At 37.2% G+C, this 20,003-nt stretch overlaps 1 protein-coding gene across 1 annotated transcript; it reads right to left on the reverse strand.

Annotated features, from left to right (window-relative positions):
• Positions 1-8,189: 8,189 nt before the first annotated feature.
• Positions 8,190-12,710, reverse strand: LOC143736366 (uncharacterized). The gene is made up of 4 exons (XM_077227104.1): positions 12,665-12,710; positions 11,833-12,131; positions 10,142-10,475; positions 8,190-8,533 (listed from the first exon to the last, which is right to left on the reverse strand). The coding sequence occupies exons 1-4, from the start codon at positions 12,708-12,710 to the stop codon at positions 8,190-8,192; spliced, it is 1,023 nt and encodes a 340-aa protein (XP_077083219.1).
• Between the last annotated feature and the right edge of the window lie 7,293 nt (positions 12,711-20,003).

Consider the following 20,003-nt stretch of genomic DNA (forward strand, 5'->3'; position numbering starts at 1 on the left):
AGATAACTTTATTGTTCTCTATTGAGAGTATGATTGGAACGTTTGACAATGTTTTAATCAGATTTTCTAGCTAGTAAATCTAGCTTTGTGTTCCACTTTTGGAACTTGTAAACAGCAGGACTGAGCATTTGATGTTTGTATAGTATTATTGTTTGTTAATTTCTTTATTGTTTATAGGGAATTGGGGGAGTAGATTTAGAGCTACCCCGGGGTATACATCACCCATAGGCATACTTCTCTGTCTAGAAACACCAGCTAGACCTGGGCGGACCACCATCTGTAAGTTTGGTTAGGGCGCCTTGACCGTGTGCCAGATAGGGGATGTGTATAATTAGAATAGGTTAGCGGTGGGGTATCTTTTGTTTATTTCTTTTCTTTGGTCCGTCCAGATCTCCCCTTCCTCCCTGAAAAATTGTTTATCATTCACATCATTACCGTGGCAAAAATAAAAGTTTAGTTTGTACGGTATTTGGAAATTGTGTCCTTTTCTCGCACCGCGACTCCATACCTCCTTTACTGGCATTTGTGGGCCCGAGCGGTGGTTTATCAAGTTCCCCTCCCTTTTGGGGGCTGGAACGTAACACTTACCAACCAGACGGCAACAGCACAAACCGAACAAAATTGATCTTAACATTTTCCTCAGCGGTTCAGGGATCTGAAATACAGTAGTATCACTCAAGGTGCTCGGGCTTAAAACTCTGAAAGCGCTGTGGTTTGCAGTCGATGTAATTAAGCCTGATCTCCTCTGCTGCACGTCTTCTTTCTCCTCCCTCCACAGATCCCACAGTAAACCTGATCATGCAAAATGCTGGACGTGTAAGAGAGTTTCCTGCAAAAATTTCGATTTCAAAACTGTGTTTTCAGGCCCTCAAAATGCCGTTGTTGTGTAAATGAATGTCCAAAACGCATACGTTTTCCGTTTTTAGTTAAAAATGGTGTAGTGTAAATGGTCCTTTAATGTGATAATAAAGCCAACAAAATCATGTCACAAACAAATTTTTGCTGTGACTGTGATTGACTAGATGCTTTCAACAATTAAACTTTGTTTGGGAGTCAAAATGAAACTTGCTGATCTGGAAAGAAATGTGGTTTGATGTGGTAACTGATTGTATTAGACAAACAGCTTGTGCAATAGTGGCATTTTTGTTCCCCATTCCTGCTGATATGATGCTCACAAATATAATACTATTAATGCTGATGTTTGACATACTAAGGCATTCTTCTTATTGTTTGAATTTGACACATTAAAAGGCCATATTTGGATTAAGATTGGTGTTATTGTTCGTGACCCTGATCTTGCAGTGCGATATTTCAGTTGAACTTATCAAGCTTCACAGAAATAATCGCTGCTATCAAACCTAGAACCCACATCCTGACGATGGCCAGAAGACTTCACAGCAAAATTCCCAGTGTTAAATTAACACTCCTGGTGTACATATAGGTCCAACTACAGGGTGTTAAAAATGAACACTGAAGCAGTGTGGAAGTTAATGACATAATTAAGTGATTAATTAAGTGATGATTGGCCATTTTTTGGTGACACCTCATGTTAATAAGCAGAATCATTGAAGGAAAGAGAAACAACAAGAACGGAAAAAAGGAGAAAGACAAGAACTACTGACTTCGAGCCTTTACACATTATTGCACTTATTATTACCAGCGTGACTTTATTTCTGTCATACATCTACAAAAGTTATTGAGAATCAACAGAAGTTTAGACGGCAATGTTTTATGGAATTTTTCATTTCAAGCCACCATTATGGTGGTCAGTGTTTGTTTCAGTTGGGCTCTTTAACCTTTTCATTTTTTATTGTTAGTTTTTCTCTGGCTGCTCCAACATTGTGTTTATAACAACAAGTCCTCCAACTTATACGACCATAATGGTCGTTTGCACCTTTCCTCAAATACGACCCACTGCATCGTTTCCTAAAATAGTGCCCCTAAAGGCGGCGGGAGATATGCCACACAGAGTCACCTCAATGCATTGTGGGTTTTCTACAGGTAGGCTATTTTATCAGCGAACCTTGATAGCTAATATAATTTTAGAACAAAATAACATGCAAGGCGCTTTGTGCTGTTTCATCTTGCTTTGTGGTGATTAACGTTAGTTGTAACTTGTTAACTTACAGGTTTTGACTTGGGAATAACGTTGTATGAAATATAAAACAATATGAAACCTCCAAAAGTAGACCTAATTGGAAAAGTTAGACATCATACGTGACATTAATCTTCGCTTTTATTTATTTTAACACCAGACAGAAGATTCACGTCACCAGATGGAAAGAAGCGTAAATGGATGGAGAAGCATAGGTTACTGTAAAGCTACGTCTTAGTTGGTGATTATCTTGGCGAAAGCCGAGTACAAATCAGCATGAAGTTTTAACATCTACTCTCGTGTAATGGAAATCATGAAGATCTGGATACGTCCAGTGACTGCGGTGAATAGTGCTGCTGGCAACAAGGGAAAGACCTTGTGACAGCCTGGAGAGACAGCTGACAGGAGGAAAGAGACCCCAATGGGGCTGGTAAGGGTTAGCTACCCTTGTCGGCAGTATCCAGCTCTGTGTTTACAGGATGCTGGAGACACCCGCCCAAGGCTTCTGAAAAATTAAAGAGGAAAATACCCCTAGAGTCTGCGAGAGCAGGGGCGGAAGATGACTCAATGGTGGACAACATGGTTAACGACTTTGGAATGGAAACGGATATGAGTATAAAGAGTACTTCACAAAAGACTAGTTCAGGTTCTGCAGTTAGCAAAGCCATTGAACTCCAAGCTTGTGTCTGTGGCTGGAGCAAGGCGACAACGGTCAGGGGTTTGAAGATTCATCAAGGGAAAATGAAATGCTTGAGGGAGAAGGGACAAGGGCCTCGCATTGATCAGTACTTCTTACGAAGTCAGTCAAGTCAGTCGAATGAAATCCAGCGACAGGAAGCAAACCACAGTTCGCAGGATATCAGCACCCGTCATAGAGGAGAGGAGGGTTTGCACAGTTAGTGATGAACACATTGATTCTTGTGAACCCGGTCAGACTAACCAGCATAAGAGAGAAAAGAACCTCAACGGGCATAGGCCTGGAGTTAGATGGCCAAGAGCTTGTGAGAAAACTGCATGGGACACGGTAAACACAGATCTATGCTTTGCATTAGAAAGATTAACTGGTACAGTTGAAAAGAAGCTGGATAAATTTGGGGACATCATTTACGCATATGGAAGTGAGAGGTTTGGTGTGGAAAAAAGGAAGGAAAAAGTACAAACTACTCCTGGATTGTCTAGACGGCAGCAGAAAATTGAAGGGTTAGTTAGAGAAAGGAGACAGCTGAGGAAGCAATGGAAAAGAGCGGAACAAAGTCAGAAGGAGGGACTCAATCTCTTACAAAGGGCCATAAAAGATAAGCTTGCAACATTACGCAGAGCTGAGCGCCTACGGAAACGCTACAAAAAGAAGGAGCTTGCGAGGGCTAATTTCTATAAAGATCCATTCAAATTCGCAAAGAAGTTATTCACCAGTGAGAAGAATGGCACTTTAAAAGCATCTAGGGTTGAGCTAGAGAGATATTTGGAGGAAACACATACAGATGCAAAAAGGCATAAGCCTATGTCTATTCCGTCAGACATCCCACCTGTCAATCCACCAGAATACCAAATGGAGGTCTGTGCACCTAAGTGGAAAGAGATAGAGCAGGTTGTGAGAAAGGCAAGGGCTTCATCATCTCCAGGGCCTAATGGAGTTCCGTACAGAGTGTACAAGAGTGCTTCAGGAGTTCTACGAATTCTGTGGAAATTGATAAAAGTGGCTTGGGAAAAGCAGGTTGTACCTAGAGCATGGCGCAGAGCAGGGGGAGTCTTTATACCCAAAGAAAAAGATGCTACAAGCATCAGTCAGTTTCGCCCTATTTCACTATTAAACGTCGGTTTAGAGCCCAACTAAAGCAAACAATGATCGCTATAACGGTGGCTTACAATTTGAGATTTTCTCCTTCAGTGATTCTTCAGGTGTCTTCAATAATGCTCAATCATCACTAAATTAATCACTTAATTATCTCATTAACTTTAACACTCTTGAGTGTGGACTCATATACACTCCCAGGAGTGTTAATTTAACACTGGAGTTTTTGCTGGCGATACGTCCGCGATATTGATGCGATATGGCCCAGCTTGTCAGTGAACTACGGCTCTTTGTAGTAAATGCCGCTCCATCTGAAAGCAGGTTGAAGGTGATTTACTACTAATCAAGGAACCGGCTTTACTGACGAGATGCGTATAACAATATCGTGCGATATATCGCCCAGCCCTACCGTTGAGCGAAGATCTGCTGTGCACACGTTATTGCAGTGCATTTTGGGATTGAATGAGTGCACTTTATAACACTCACTGTTTCGGACACCACTACAAATGACTGTACCTTCAAATAATGCCCTATTTGAGGGTATAGGGGGCAAATTCGGATTCAGCCCATGTGTACCGGATCTGGGCCGACACTATGTTGCTGTCACTAGTTAAAGTGAAAATTAGCTGCGGCCTGGACTGTAATGTAGACAAAGTAGTATTTTTCAAGTGCAAAACATATGCAAAATAAGCTACTCATCTATACGTTTCATTTATTTACTTCTGTGCAACAATGTTGTTTGCTCTGTTGGTGGACAAACAGGTTCTGCAGTGTGTGGTTGTTTTCAGTTTGTGTGTCAATAGTTGGTCTGTCTGCATGACTAGCATGCGGTTGAAATTGCGTATAGGCTAAACTGTTTACTTGGCTAATGCAAAGATAAAGAAAGCAGAAAGAGTCTGAAAATGTTACGCTTAAGAGTTTTTGTCTCCACACAATTATTGTCTCTTACTGAGGTCGTGTTACAGGACTTTGGCACACTAGTACTGCAAACATGGGCACCATGACATTTCTAAATCCTATTGTTCTTGTTCAGTATCAGTTGCTGAGCTCTTTAAACAGTGGACTCAGCTCTGATAAACATGAGAAAGAAAGAGAGATTTACACAATACAGGACTTTTCTTTTTGTGCAGATGACATTTAAACTGCGGTCAAACATACTGTACTTGCCTGTGTCCTGTTCAAGTGCAGACGATCATTTCCAATCACACAATACAAACACATCAGGAACACACAATCATTTAATTAAATTATATACAATGACACTAAAAAAGCACAGTTTAACATAAAGCTAATACAGTTTAAACCTAAACAGACAAGAAATGGAGGGAAATAGACAGATAATGATAAATTTGCATCTTCCTCTTCACATGAATTTTGCACAAATTTGGTAGTAAAAAACAATCAACATCTCAAATGCTTTACAAAAGATAGAATATTTTTCTGTTCTATACTTTTGTTACATTTCTTGAAACTACATTTCCCATAACTCTCTGCCTGGACTCATCATCCCTGATTGCATCCACCTGTGTCTCATTACCTTGATTAACTCACCCTATAATAGCCTGGTTTTCACATTCATTCCCTGTGAAGTCTTGAACGTGTAACCGTACGTTCACACCGCCGCCGACTTGAGCGGCAAAGAAGCTTTGGACGCCCTGTCAAGGACGCTTGTCAAAAAGTACGGGGAAGATTGTTGACGCTTTGGTCGCTCTGACGTAGCAGGGAGTAGTGATGGCGAGATGAAGCTTCATAAAGCATTGAGGCGTTCCATCCAATTGGTTCACTCATGTGCCGAAGCTTCATGGTGCTTCATTTGCTCTATTGTGCCATCAAGTGGACAATAAATGTAAAATGTGCAGTGTGATTATAATGACATTGCATGGTTCCATCGCAAAAAAAGAAGCTTGAATAGATCGCTAACAAACTCGCAAAGTCCCAAGTCCACAAAATGTGAGGGGGAATCCATTGCATTTTGCTGGCCCTTATATTTCAAATAGACCGCAAAAACCGCGAACCACTTCCTGAAGCAGTCATGTGGTACAGGCGGCTCGCGAGGCTTCAAACGTCACCACATACGTCACCGACACAAACCTCGATACGCGCTTCACAGAAATCATCCCGGATTACTCGACACACGCTTCGAAGCCTCGATATGGGAGGACACATTACTAGCAGGGAGAAGAGAAGTGTCACAACATGAAATGTCACATGAGATTGGTGTTTTTGCATTCCACTTCACTGCTTTTCTGTTTAACTATGTAAACACGCGCTAGACTGTGTGCTCGAGCTCTGTGTCTTTTGCCGCGTCTCGCGCATGTCACAGCATTTTAAAAAACGCGTCATTCAAGTTAAAATAAGTTCAACTTTAAGAACAAAAATGTAAAATATCCCAGCTATTTTATCCCATGCCTCGTTCTTTTGTAACTGGTCCCTATAAGCAAACAACGTCATATCATAAATGATAGGAAACCCAGCCACGGCGATTATTAGCTTCTCCTCCATTTTATCTGAACTAATGTTTTGGTAGGAACGAAAGTTTACATTGTGTGTTTCTCCGGAATCAGCCAGCACGGAGGACGTCTATATTCCGATTGGTTGCTGGCTTTTGCCGCTGCTTGCCGCTGAACCGCGTCATAGCTCATTACCATAAAGTTGAGCTACTTGCAACTTTCTGATTGATGCTCAAAACGCCCAAAACGCGACGCCGATGGATTTGACGCTCCTTGCAGCTGAGAGAAGCCAGCTTCCATTGAAAATGAATGACTTCCGGTAGCTTTGGAAGCTCAAGTCGGCGGCGGTGTGAACGTACAGTTACATTGCATTTCTGAGCGTTTCAGTGTTTGTCCATTTCAATCATCTCTCTCTGTTCACCGGTCTTTTGGATTATCTTGTTTGTCTGTATTCCTGTGCCCTGTCATTGTTTGGACTGATTACCCTGTGCTTTTGACCACAGGAATACAGATGAACAGGGAAAAAATACAGAACAGGGAGCACTGAAGGGAACACTGGAACTATTATAGGATGAGTCCAAGCAGAGAGTTATGGGAAATGTAATTTCATGAGGGAATGACACTAGTGCGGGGTGGGGTGCCCTCTGGTGGTAATGATGGGCACTCTAATCGTGACACTTACACTCTAGAAATATCTATCTTGGCTTCACAGACAGTTATACATTAATTTAAACAAAACATTTGATAAGTCAAGATCATGTTGATTACATACACATATAATCAATAACCGGACTGATGGCTAAGTTGGATTGTAAAACCTTTCTGAATTTTCAATTTGATGGTGTGATCCTGAAATAACCCAGTCAAAAAGTAGAATACTATGCATGTAAACACTTGAGTCTGATGTATTTTCTCAATCGGATTCAAAAATACAATGTGTACATGTGCAGTGCTGGGATGTGTGTATGTTCAAAAGCTTACGAATTTTATGTCTTATGAACTGGTCAGTGAAGGAGACTCTTGACAGACATTTCAGTGTACTTTTATATCTCATCAAGGCAAAAAGGCAAATAAACTTATAAATATAAAAAAACTCAAACAGAAATAGACAAAAAGATAAGACATAAAAACAGTGATAATCCTGCACTGTTCCTGTCTGGATAATTTTGCATCTGTAAGAATTCCTCCAGTTACACACTGGAAATCCTAAAGCAGCTCTCGGTTTCAATGCCTTTATGGGTTGCTTTGTTTCATTTTGTACAATCAGCTATATATATTACTTGACGTGGCGATAGAAAAACACAGCAGTAGCAGCAGCCACAAACAGAATAACAGCAGCAGCAACACATATTACTCTTTTAACACGTATTCCTTCTCTGCTGTCATTCCTCACAGCTGAAGACGGACCTGAATCTGGAACAGCTAAAGACAGACACACATTATTACAGGAGATCAACTGATAATCAACTCTAACAAAACTGTTGACTGACAATTACAACTTTCTGCTTTGGTAATCAGTTTTACGACACTGATTTAATTAATAAAACGTGCCTTCTGATTTTCATAAATTTTAAGCAGATAAAACAGCATCAAGGACTGTGAGCTCAACAGAAAACAATGTTCACAGGAAAACCAACTGATATTATGCATTTTTTATGTTAATAACAATAGACATGACAAAGACAAAATTGTAAGTCTGTTTTGAAGGTGATAGAGACAATCTCAAATTATATTGTAATGTTGAGACAAATGTCACTTTTTTAAACAGGCCACAATGAAAACATTGACTGGGTCGATGTAAATATATTGAACTCTATTCTAAAATTGCTCGAGGGAAAATACACTGAATAACTCAATGATCCTCACCAGTGACAGCAGAAACACTGAAGCTCTTAATGATGCTGAATCTGCTGTTGTTGATCAGTAGTTTATATTCTCCAGAGTCTGTGTTTCTGGTGTTTGTGATGGTCAGAGATCCAGTCTGATGATCCAGCTTCAGTCTGTCTCTGAATCTCTCTTTACACTGATCATCTGTACAGATCTTACTCTGATCTCCAGTGATTTCAGTGATGAGAATGTCATTAAAATACCATGTCATAAAATCATTTGTTTTTTTTATTACACCAGGATCTAAAGTGACAGATTCTCCCTCCTCCACAGACTTTCTCTTTTCATCTCGTTCAGCAGCAGAAACACCTGAAACACAAACCAACAGATGCTGGAGGATCTTTGTGTGTGTGTGTGTGTGTGTGTGTGTGTGTGTGTGTGTGTGTGTGTGTGTGTGTGTGTGTGTGTGTGTGTGTGTGTGTGTGTGTGTGTGTGTGTGTGTGTGTGTGTGTGTGTGTGTGTGTGTGTTTGGGGGGGTATACATCATGGATAGTCTTGACTCCAAGTCTTTAAAGCAACATGTATCCATGGTTTTGCATTTTACATAGTAATTTCACATCAAATCCTCAATTAAACAGATGATAAATGAGGTTAAAAGGTGATCTGAGACACCATTTGATTCTGTAATCTTCATCAAAATACAACTGCATATTTTTATATGTAAACTGAGATAACACTAAACATTTCACTTTAACAGCAAATACTGTATGCTTTTACAGTGACTGTATAGATGTAAATTGACAGTCACGATTACGGCTATTTACTATATGCTCTTCTGTTGTGTTAAAGAATTTCATTGACAACAGTTTTTGCGGTGCTGAGCACAGTAGCCAATCACAAACAAGATCACACCAGCTAACCAGACTCATTTAAACTGCACAGAAGAGTTTTGTCCACTGACTCTCATTATAAACAAAAAAGGCTGCACCTAAAAGCTGAAAAAATGCTCTCTGTTGGCAGGATAATGAAACAGGACAACAAAGCACACGTGGATCAAATATTTGTAATGTCTGAGATGCCTTCCTATGGCTGATTTTTAACAGTAGCATAGATTCATTCCAGAAGGAATATAAGTAAATCTGCTGAATACTTGTTTCATGACACACTCCTGAAATTCCAATGATTAGCACAGGAAAGTTACTGTTATGATTTACTGACATATAAATTAGTTTACGGGGTTTTAGGTTTTAATGATTGAATGTTAAAAAAGCAACTAATTATTCCTCTTTTCCCAGTCTGTCCATAACACTCTGGAGTGTGTTTCCCAAAGCCAACTATGGTTGATATAGAGTTTAAGAAAAGAAAAGTCAAGACGCAATGGAGGCGTTTCAAGGAGTTCAGAAACAGTGACACTGATATTCCAATAGTTGAAAAGGTCAAGTTGATTTTGCAGGAGGATAAGTGGACTGAAGTAATGGGGAGAGGTAAGGGGAAATGTTTAGGGTGGAAGGGGAGCATGTGAAGTTTGGTTCATTTACAGAACTCTATTACAGTCACCCTTTGGAGGAAATTTGTGCTTTGAGACTTTGCAGACATTTTTCATGCCCAGACAGCAACATTACACACTAAAGACAGTTGAACTTGGAAAAAAAGCAGAAATGGTGTTCTTTAACTCCACCCACTACTGCTCAGAAATTTTACCTTTAATATTAATAGCATATTACCTATATTTACACGTTGCAAGCACAGCATTTCTCACTGTTTTCACTTAGTGTAACAAAAGATGCTAATGTTGCTATTTAAACCTGATTTACACTGACATCATTAACTTTTTTTCTGGTATTTTAATGTGAATTCTAATAATGAATATTATATATATCAGCAAAGGGAATACTCAGTGATGATTTTTGTCACTCTGGCTGTCAATAGTAAAAATGAACACAATATAAAACGAATAAAACATATTTAAGGACTCACCATTGACAGTAACATTGAAGTTCGTGCCACTGTTTCGGCTGTTGAACGATAGCTGATATTCTCCAGAGTGTGTGTTTCTGGTGTTTGTGATGGTCAGAGATCCAGTCTGATGATTCAGCTTCAGTCTGTCTCTGAATCTCTCTTTACACTGTTCATCTGTACAGATCTTAATCTGATCATTCATGATTTCAGCTATACGATCGCTATTAAAATACCATCTAATTCTGTCTTGTTGGTTCATTTCAACACCAGTGTTTAGAGTGACTGAATCTCCCTCCATCACTGACACCCAGTCTTCATCAGCACCAGAAGCTCCTGAAGAAGAAATCAACAGCTCTTTATAAGCCACTTTTGACATATTGGGACAAAATTATACAACAGGAAAGTGCTGTGAAAAAAAGTTTTTCTATAGGTCATAAAGAGTGCAGGTAAAGAAAAATATGACTGGATTCATGTGGTTCAAGACACAGTGTTTTTTTTTTTTTTTTTTTTTTACAAGTGAAACATGACTAGAAATACAGATAAAATAGGACTGTAGAACATTCGCCAAAAATGCATGGAACTTAAAAACTCATAAGCTGCCAGGCTTGATCAGTCTGTTTGGCAAAAAATGCAGTAATATGAGATGTTACAGGTAACATGAAAAAAATGTGTAAACATTGTTCATTTACATATAGCCTACTATTGACACTGCTAAAAATACTAAGCTAGATTAAATCGGCAAACATCCTTTTAAACTGTGCACAAGTTAAAGTGTTGGCATTTAGTATTTTTTAAAGCTACATGCCATTTGTGTAATGGAGAGAAGCACATTTTGATGACCGTGTCAGGACATGTGCGGGAGGAAACAAGCTTGTGTCATTTACTATGTGTTTGCCCGTCAGAACTAGGAATTTAAAATGAAATCTACAAGTTTTGTGATAAAGTTTGGAACTAGCTTGTCTTGTTTAAATCTCGTTAAAACCCTACAACACATCTAAGTGACAAGATGGTCATTTGTAACTTCACACATGTGAAGGTGATAGAGATGATCTTAATTATAATGTAATACTAACTCAAAACAACTTAAAAATATTTGAACTGTTTTCTGAAATTGCAATGGAAAATGTATTGAATGATTAAATGAAACTCACCAGTGACAGAAACACTGAAGCTCCTAATGATACTGAATCTGCTGTTGTTGATCAGTAGTTTATATTCTCCAGAGTCTGTGTTTCTGGTGTTTGTGATGGTCAGAGATCCAGTCTGATGATCCAGCTTTAGTCTGTCTCTGAATCTCCCGTCAAGAACATCACACTGTTCATCTGTACAGATCTTACTCTGATCTCCAGTGATTTCAGCAATGAGAATATCATTAAAATACCACATTGTCACAAAATTTGGGTTTGTTACTACACCAGAATCTAAAGTGACAGATTCTCCCTCCTTTCTCTTCATTTGATCTAGTTCAGTAGCACGAACACCTGAAACATAAACCAACATGAGACAATAAAAAAACTCATCAACGGAAATGATTTCGTTTTAAATCAAACTGAACGGTTGCACTCCCACAGCAATTGTTTTTAAAGACATAATATATACTGTACTTGAATTAATTTATCTTGAATGTCTCTGCAATAAAAAACAAGGATGCAATTCAAAACTTAACTGGCTTTTAAACACCCACTAAACGACTCACCACGAACAGTGACATTAAAGAGTTTTTCTGTGTTGCGGCTGTTGATCAGTAGTTTATATTCTCCAGAGTGTGTGTTTCTGGTGTTTGTGATGGTCAGAGATCCAGTCTGATGATCCAGCTTCAGTCTGTCTCTGAATCTCTCTTTACACTGATCATCTGTACAGATCTTACTCTGATCTCCAGTGATTTCAGCGATGCGACTGTCCTGAAAATACCATTTAATTCGTTCTTGTTCGCCTTTTATAAATCCAGTGTTTAGAGTGACTGAATCTCCCTCTATCACTGACACATCTTTATCAACATCATACGAACCTAGAGAAGAAATGAACAGTTCATTAGCCTATATGTCACTTCTGAGATAGGCTAATGGGACAAAGTGCTATGAAAATGTTTTGAAAAATGATCAATACATTTGTCTGTATTCATAATGTAACATGCAAACAAACAGCAGAAGAACATCATTGATTCACATTCACTCCTAAAACAAACATAATCTCATGGATCTCATGCAACTTAAAATCATAGGCTACAAGCAATCCTGATTCATATCCTCACACATACTATATTTGTGCATTAATATATTCAAGAGAACATTGTAGATTTAGATCCATGATTAATAGGCCTATCTCTTAACATTGCTGCCTATAAACTTTAAACTAAACTACGACCGTTTAAACGCTGCAATTTTTGTCTGTGCACAAAACATAACTGTCTAATACTACAACAAAGTCATCCTAAACAGTTAAGAAATAATACATTTCTGTACAGTGTTAATAACGTATGAAAATGGTGCATGACAAGCGCTATTTGTTTGTTGTTTGCTATAAGAGAAAGTGAATTCTTACCAGGAACGATGAATACAATCAATGTGAGCAAAACAAAGCCATTCATTTTCACCACTTTTCCACTGAAATGAATGCGGATTCTCTATAAATAAAAGCGTTTTTAGTACTCTTGAGGACGGCGCCCAAATGAAAGTTATTTAAATTGGTGTGACGCCGAGTAACCAAAGCGTAGGTCAGAAACATCACAGTAAAGCACGCTCGCTTCCTTGGTGTTTCGTCATGAAAGCCTTTGCGATTGTATGAGGATTACTAGGTGGGGGTTGGTCCAAGATGGCGACCGGTGCAGACGTCTTATTCTGAGCTCCGAGACTCTGACTGAGTATTAATGATTTGAATTTATTTTTTGAGACTGTTTATCGATAAATGAAGGAGTGGATCGTTGCTCTGTCACCCAGTAAGTTATTTCGCTCGAATAAAAGGCCCTTTGCTTGTTGTTAACCGAAGTTGTGCTAAACCAGGACACGTGCGCAGTGTGCTGTAAACGAACATTTTTGCTAACTAGCCAGGACAAGAGTGCTACGATGTCAAAGAGAGATGCCAAGAAGGTGAGAAAGGAAGGCTTGATAATGGATATAGAGGCTGAAAGTTCGTTCTCCGGTTTATGTACACCTCTTCCTGATACTCCCACAAAAAGCCCAAATCCTAAGAAAGTCTGTACCAAAGAAGAGGAGACGGTTTCAAATGCTGACATCCTAAAAGCAGTTAATGCTTTAAATGACCGTTTTTTAAAGTTTGAAGAAATGATCATGGAAAATACAGCTGAGATTGCTAAAGTGCAAGAAAATGCGAAAGGGCTGGAAATTCAGTGGAAAGGTACTGAGGACGCAGTAAAAAAGACGAGTGACCAGATGACTATCCTGAGGGAGAAACAAGAAGAGTCAGAGCGGTACAGTAGGAGATGGAATCTTCGTCTTCTGAATTTTCCAGAAAGCAGCAACGAGGATGTGAGGAAGGAGGTGTTGGAGATTATTGCGGAAATCATTCCAGAGGAAAAGAGCAAGCTTGGATTCATGGTGGACACTGTGCACAGGGTCGGACGCCCGAGAGAGGATAAAAGCACACGTCCAATCATCATTCAGTTCACCATGCGCACCTTCAGATTCAAACTATGGAGAGCTTCCCTCAACGCTGATGTCATGAAGAAAAAGAGCCTGCGGATGACTGAAGATTTAACCCAACAGGAGAGACAAAGCAGAAATAAACTGTGGCCTCTTGTGAAGCAAGCGCGCGCTGACGGAAAGAAAACGAAATGGCAGGGGCCTGCTGTCATCATTAACGGTGTGAGACACACCGTATAACTTGTTAATCTTCCCTTAATGTGTGAGGTACAATTTTCAAGTTAACGACTTCACGTGATCAGGTTAATTTGTTCTTCTGGTAGACAGTCAAAAGAGCAATATGTTCACTCCAATTGTTAAATAAGAATGTTTAGGAGTTTGAGATACTCATGTTCAGAGTTTTCTACTAGGCGGTAAGCTAATCTTTTATATTTCCTATCTCAGGTTCTTTTTTTCTTAACTAGTTCCTATAACTTTAACAATCATCCAGTTCTTTATTTTTCTTTTTTTGTAATATGACAGACTTCCGTTTTAGTTCCTTAAAAATAATATCTTTGAATGTCAGAGGTATTCGCGATGGCAGTAAGAGGAAATCAATCTTTTTATTCAGTAGACGAAAAAATGCTGATTTAATTTTTTTACAAGAGACTCATTCGGTGGACGATGATGTGAAGTTTTGGAAAGCACAGTGGGGTGATGTATGTTATTTCTGTCATGCCTCTCAACAATCAGCAGGTGTCGCCATTCTACTTAATAAATTTCAAGGAGATATCATTGAATCAGTGACCTCAAATGAGGGTAGATGGATCATCTTGGTTTTCAAATTAGACAATTCCTTCTTTATAGTTTGCAATTTATATAACTATAACAATACAGCTCAAGCAAAAATAATGTTTTTACAACTTAGTTTGAAACTTGAAGCCTTTAAAAACCAATACAAGGATGCACACTTGATTATTGGAGGTGATTATAATGATGCTCCTGATGATCTTGTAGATAGAGTACCGGTAAGATTAACTCCACATTTGAGATTCAAAAGTACTGCATACATTTGTGAACAACTAGCAATTATAGATGTTTGGCGTTTTCTAAACCCTGATATTAACGAATTTACCTGGAGCAATGTTAGTAGATCCTCTCAGTCTAGAATTGATCTATGGCTTATATCTCCCTCTTGTCTGCAATTTGTGGCAGAATCATCGCATAGCTATGCCCCATTTTCTGATCATAAATTAATTTCAATCCATTTAGCAGGAACAAAACAACAAAATGGTAATATACGTGGTTATTGGAAATTAAATAATAATTTATTAAAAGATGAGGAGTTTTGTGATTTAGTCAAAAAAACAGCAAAAAGCATATTTGATAATGACGAAATGAAACCCATACAAAAATGGGAATTTTTCAAGTTTAAAATTAGAGAAATAGCAATTAAACGAAGTAAAGCAATTAAAAAAAAACAATATAGCAAAAGAAATAAGTATTATGGATAATTTAAATAATTTGATGACTAAAAATAATCTTTCAGAGGAAGAAGACACTATAATGAAAAAATTAAAAGAGGAAATAGATAATATGTATATTGAAATGGCTAAAGGGGCATTTGTAAGGTCGCGAGCAAAATGGCTGGAGCAAGGGGAAAAAAAATTCAAGTTATTTCTTTGCTCTAGAGAAACGAAATCGCAAGAGAAATAATTTAACTACTCTTAAAATTGATGATAACATCATCTCTAACTCTTTAGACATTTCAAGATATGTGGGTACATTTTATAGCAATATATATAAGTCTAATATTCAATTTGATGATTGTGATAAATTTGTCGAATTAGTTAAAGTATTTACACCAACTATATCTGAACAATTCAAGTTGGATTGCGAACGTCCCATTACTAAAGTGGAAATCTCAGAGGCTGTCAGTTCAATGAAAAAAGGTAAATCGCCAGGCAATGATGGGCTTTCAGTCGAATTTTATTTGCATTTTTGGGAAATTATTGAAAATCCTCTATTTGATTTATTTAAAGAATGTATCCTAAAAGAGGAAATGTCTACGAGTATGAAGCAAGGTTTAATATGTCTTCTCCCTAAACCTGATAAAGATCATTTAATGATAGAAAATTGGAGACCTATACACTCTTAAATATTGACTACAAAATTTTATCGTTAATTTTTGCTAAACGGTTAAAAAGAGGTCTTCATGAGATAATAAGTGAAACACAAACAGGTTTTATGTCTAACCGTCACATTAGCTCCAATATAAGACTTGTTCTCGACCTAATGGATTATTCTGATAACATCAATACTGATGCACTGATAGTATTTCTTGATTTTTATAAAGCATTTGATACGGTAGAACATTATTTTTTATTTAATGCACTTCAGATTTTTGATTTTGGACAAAAATTTATATCTATAGTTAAAATGCTTTATAAAAATATTGATAGTTCTGTAATATTATATCCAAACACCACCAAAAGATTTCCTGTACTGAGATCAGTTCGCCAGGGCTGCCCTATTTCTCCGTTTTTGTTCCTGCTGGTGGTTGAATTATTGTCATTACATATTAAACATAGTCCTATTATTAAAGGATTGTCTATTTTTGGTAAGGAAATCAGAGTAACTCAACTAGCGGATGATACAGCTCTCTTTTTGAGTGACAAACATCAGATTGATAATACTATAACTCTCATTGACCAATTCTCGGCTGCTTCAGGTTTAAAGCTTAACAAATCTAAATGTGAAATCTTATGCCTGTACCAGACTGATAAGGAAAAAATGTTTAACTTACCTGTTAAGAAATGTGTAAAATATTTAGGTATTCATATCTGTAAGGATCACAAGGAACGTCAACAACTAAATTTTTCACCTAAATTGAAGAAAACTAAAACAATTCTAAATTTATGGCTTCAAAGAGATATTTCAATTTTAGGAAGGATTCTTTTGACTAAAGCAGAAGGAATTTCAAGATTTGTCTATCCTGCTCTCTCTCTTAATGTTCATGATTCAATATGTAAAGATATAAATACCATATTTACAAATTTTGTGTGGAAAAACAGACACCATCATTTAAAAAAAGCGGTGCTCTCTGGTTCTAAGGATGAAGGTGGATTTGAACTTTTGGACTTTTGTGACTTAAATTATACCTTTAAGGTGAAATGGTTGAAGGAATGTTTAAGAGCACCTGAGTCCTTATGGTACTTTATCCCCAACAACATTTTTAATAGTGTAGGAGGCCTAAAATTTTTATTAAAATGTGACTATAATATTACAAGATTGCCGCTAAAACTATCCCATTTTTATCAACAAGCACTTTTGGCCTGGAAGCTGTGTCATTCTCACAACTTCTCTCCACATAAGTCCATCGTTTGGAATAATGAATGCATCACTAGAGGGAACAAGTCACTCTATTTGCAGAAATGGATCGATAGAGATATCATTTTTTTAAAAGACCTTTTTGATGGTAATAACCAATTACTTAACTATGAATCTTTTCTCAGGGAAAAGGCATTCCCAATAACTTTCAAAGAATATAACTTAGTTTTCAAGTCTATACCTAATGGTATATTAGAATTAATGAAAAGTTATAATAAACAAAACGAAGTTCCTGGTATTAATTTGACTCTTTATATAAACGGTATGGATGTTATGAGTAGCAATTGTACAAATAAGCATATCAGAAAATGCTTTCTAAATTTAAAGAAAATAACACCTCGTGGGAAATTTTTCTGGAATTCGCACTTTTCTGAGATTAATTGGCATAGAGCGTGGCTTGTTCCTTTTAGATTTTGTATCACAAACAAAGTTAGGGAATGACATTTGAAAATATTACACAATATATATCCCACAAATTTGTTTATTTCAAAATTTAAACCTGTTGATAATCTTTGTAGTTTTTGTAAGACAGAACAAGACTCGTTAACTCATCTTTTTTATGGTTGTTCATTTTGCATTACATTTTGGAAAAATGTTGAAAATTATGTGACATTTAAAACAAAGAATACAATAACGCTTGAAGGGAAACAGATTATTACATATTTTGATTGTAGAGATAGAACTTTATGTAATATTGTAAATCTTTTTATTTTATTGGGCAAGTTCCATTTTCATAAAGCTAAATTTTCCAAGTCAAGGCCATGTTTTAAACTTTTCCAAATTGAAACTGATATATATTTTGAGTCTCTTAAATGGGTTAAAAATAAGAAAGCTATGTCAATTACTGAAATATATTCAAAATTTTTCAGTTGAAAATAGAAAAATCTTTTTATTTTTATAAATAAGATTGTAAGCCTGTCTATTTAATTTATTTTTTTGTATTAATTTTATTCTTGTATTTATTTATTGTTTGTTGTATAATATTTGTTTATGTACTGTGATGATTGTATGTTTGAAATTTTATTTCAATAAAAAAAAAAAAAAAAAAAAAAAAAAAAGGATTACTAGGTGATTCTCGTTTATTAGTGCGCTGTCAGTGGAGAAGCCTCTCGCTGCATCCTGGAGAAGTGGCTGGTTTGAGATGCGCCTCGTCTCGAAATGTGGCCGAGAGTAGGCGGTGAGGGGAGGAAAAGTATACAGTATCAGATAAGGCGGATATAACGTGCTTCATGTAATTCGAGCTCTGCTGCTTTCATATGAAAAGACATTCTAATTACATTTGTTAATCAAAGTGTTTTCCATCCATTTTTAGTTGGTGCGGTCAAAAACCGCCAGTTACAGTTGATTAGATAGACTATTATTTTTTTAAGTTCCCAAATACACCTGTGACCTCATTTGATCAGCATATTTACACTACAGGACTTGAGGCCCAATTCCGATTTGTTGACTATATTTGATTTTTTTTTTTTTTTTTGGACTATCTTACATCTTCTTTTAAAAGTGACCCATGTCCAATATTTGAATTTACATTATAGGTGCACGACTAAACGATTTTTGACTTTCACAGTTTGTGTAAATCTATTTAGAGTTCAGAGTATTTGTTTTTTCACACATTTCTAGTACACTTATCTGGTTATGTTTTATTAATACAGTGTATGCTTTTTTCTTGATATACCCCGAAAGAGTGGAAGTGAAATGTGACAACATGCTCCATAGGTGGGGACACTGTAACATGACCAAAAACACCTTAAAATGCTATCTGATCTAATAAAAAAATATATACAAGTCAAACTAAAATATTTTGTCAAAAAAAAAATACAATTATTAACTTTTTCATATAAATAATGGCATTTTTTAATAATTAAAAATAAAATAATTTTTGAGTTTGACAATGATGCTATACAACAGTTCAAAACATAATATTAATTAAGATTTTCTGAACATTGACTCCCAGTCTTTATTCACCTTTTTCTCATGTATTCTCAATAGAATTCATAAAAAATATAGAATAGAATAGCACAGTTCTAATATGGGGCACATTGTAACGCAGTGTGACAACATGCCCCGCCTGCACAACTGGGATTGAAATCTGGCTAGTGTCTTCAGCTAGTTAGCGAAGCATTAAAGAACCATATCAACTGTTAAATACCATATTGGAGATGAAAATAATATCAGATTTGTCTAATTTAAAATAAACGCCAGAAATAGAGATGAAAAATTAACATAAGTAAGAAATTTACTTTTGCTATAGTTAAATAAATGTTCAATGACATCTTCCAAAGATTTCTGGCGCAATTTTTTCTTCATATATTGTTGATATGGCAACTAGTAAATACAAAAAATTTGTGCCCCGCTCTCCCCTACACTTAGGGAGTGTTCACACTTGCAAGATTGGCTTGGTTTGGACAGATTAAAACAAACTCTGGTGATTGCTCTGTTAGTGCGGTTCATTTAAATAAATGTGAATGCTGCCGCAGAGTTCGCTTCCAAATGAACTCTGGTGTGGTTTGAATGATATATGAACGCAACATAGACCAAAGACATGTAAACAAACTAATATTCGACCCAAAAAAGGACAGAATACCTGTTCCCTTTCGTCCTGGGAACTCCGACGTGTCGTCGGGGGAGTTCCCTGACGAATTGGGATCACGCTAGGGAGCCAACCGTCTTCGAGAGAATTAAAAACGAGCCAATGGACATTGGCATGCAAGATTTGCATTCCGCGACCCGCCCACCAGCGCGGGTATAAAAGGCGGAAGTAAACATTGCGCAATGCTTTTTGCTTCGGAGCCGTCCAGTGTGTCTCTCTGTTGAGCTAAGCTGCTGTCTCTGAGAAGTTTTAAAACCAACGAGTCCTCTTTGGAACAAGAAAGGATCCTCGGTGCTGGTGTTACGGTACTGTTGAGCGACCA

This window comes from Siphateles boraxobius, unplaced genomic scaffold, assembly GCF_051911475.1.
Source record: "Siphateles boraxobius isolate OS27281-9 unplaced genomic scaffold, OSU_SipBor_1 13, whole genome shotgun sequence".
In the NCBI taxonomy this organism is placed as follows: Eukaryota; Metazoa; Chordata; class Actinopteri; order Cypriniformes; family Leuciscidae; genus Siphateles; species Siphateles boraxobius.

What these genes read in the sequence shown, in the direction of transcription:
- LOC143736366 (XM_077227104.1), bottom strand. Translation starts at nt 12,710, where the DNA reads ATGAATGGCTTTGTTTTGCTCACATTGATTGTATTCATCGTTCCTG. An exon ending in ACACAGAAAAACTCTTTAAT is followed by an intron (nt 10,476 to 11,832) that starts GTCACTGTTCGT and finishes GCTTATAAAGAG; the next exon opens with CTGTTGATTTCTTCTTCAGG. An exon ending in CTTCAATGTTACTGTCAATG is followed by an intron (nt 8,534 to 10,141) that starts GTGAGTCCTTAA and finishes TTTGTGTTTCAG; the next exon opens with GTGTTTCTGCTGCTGAACGA.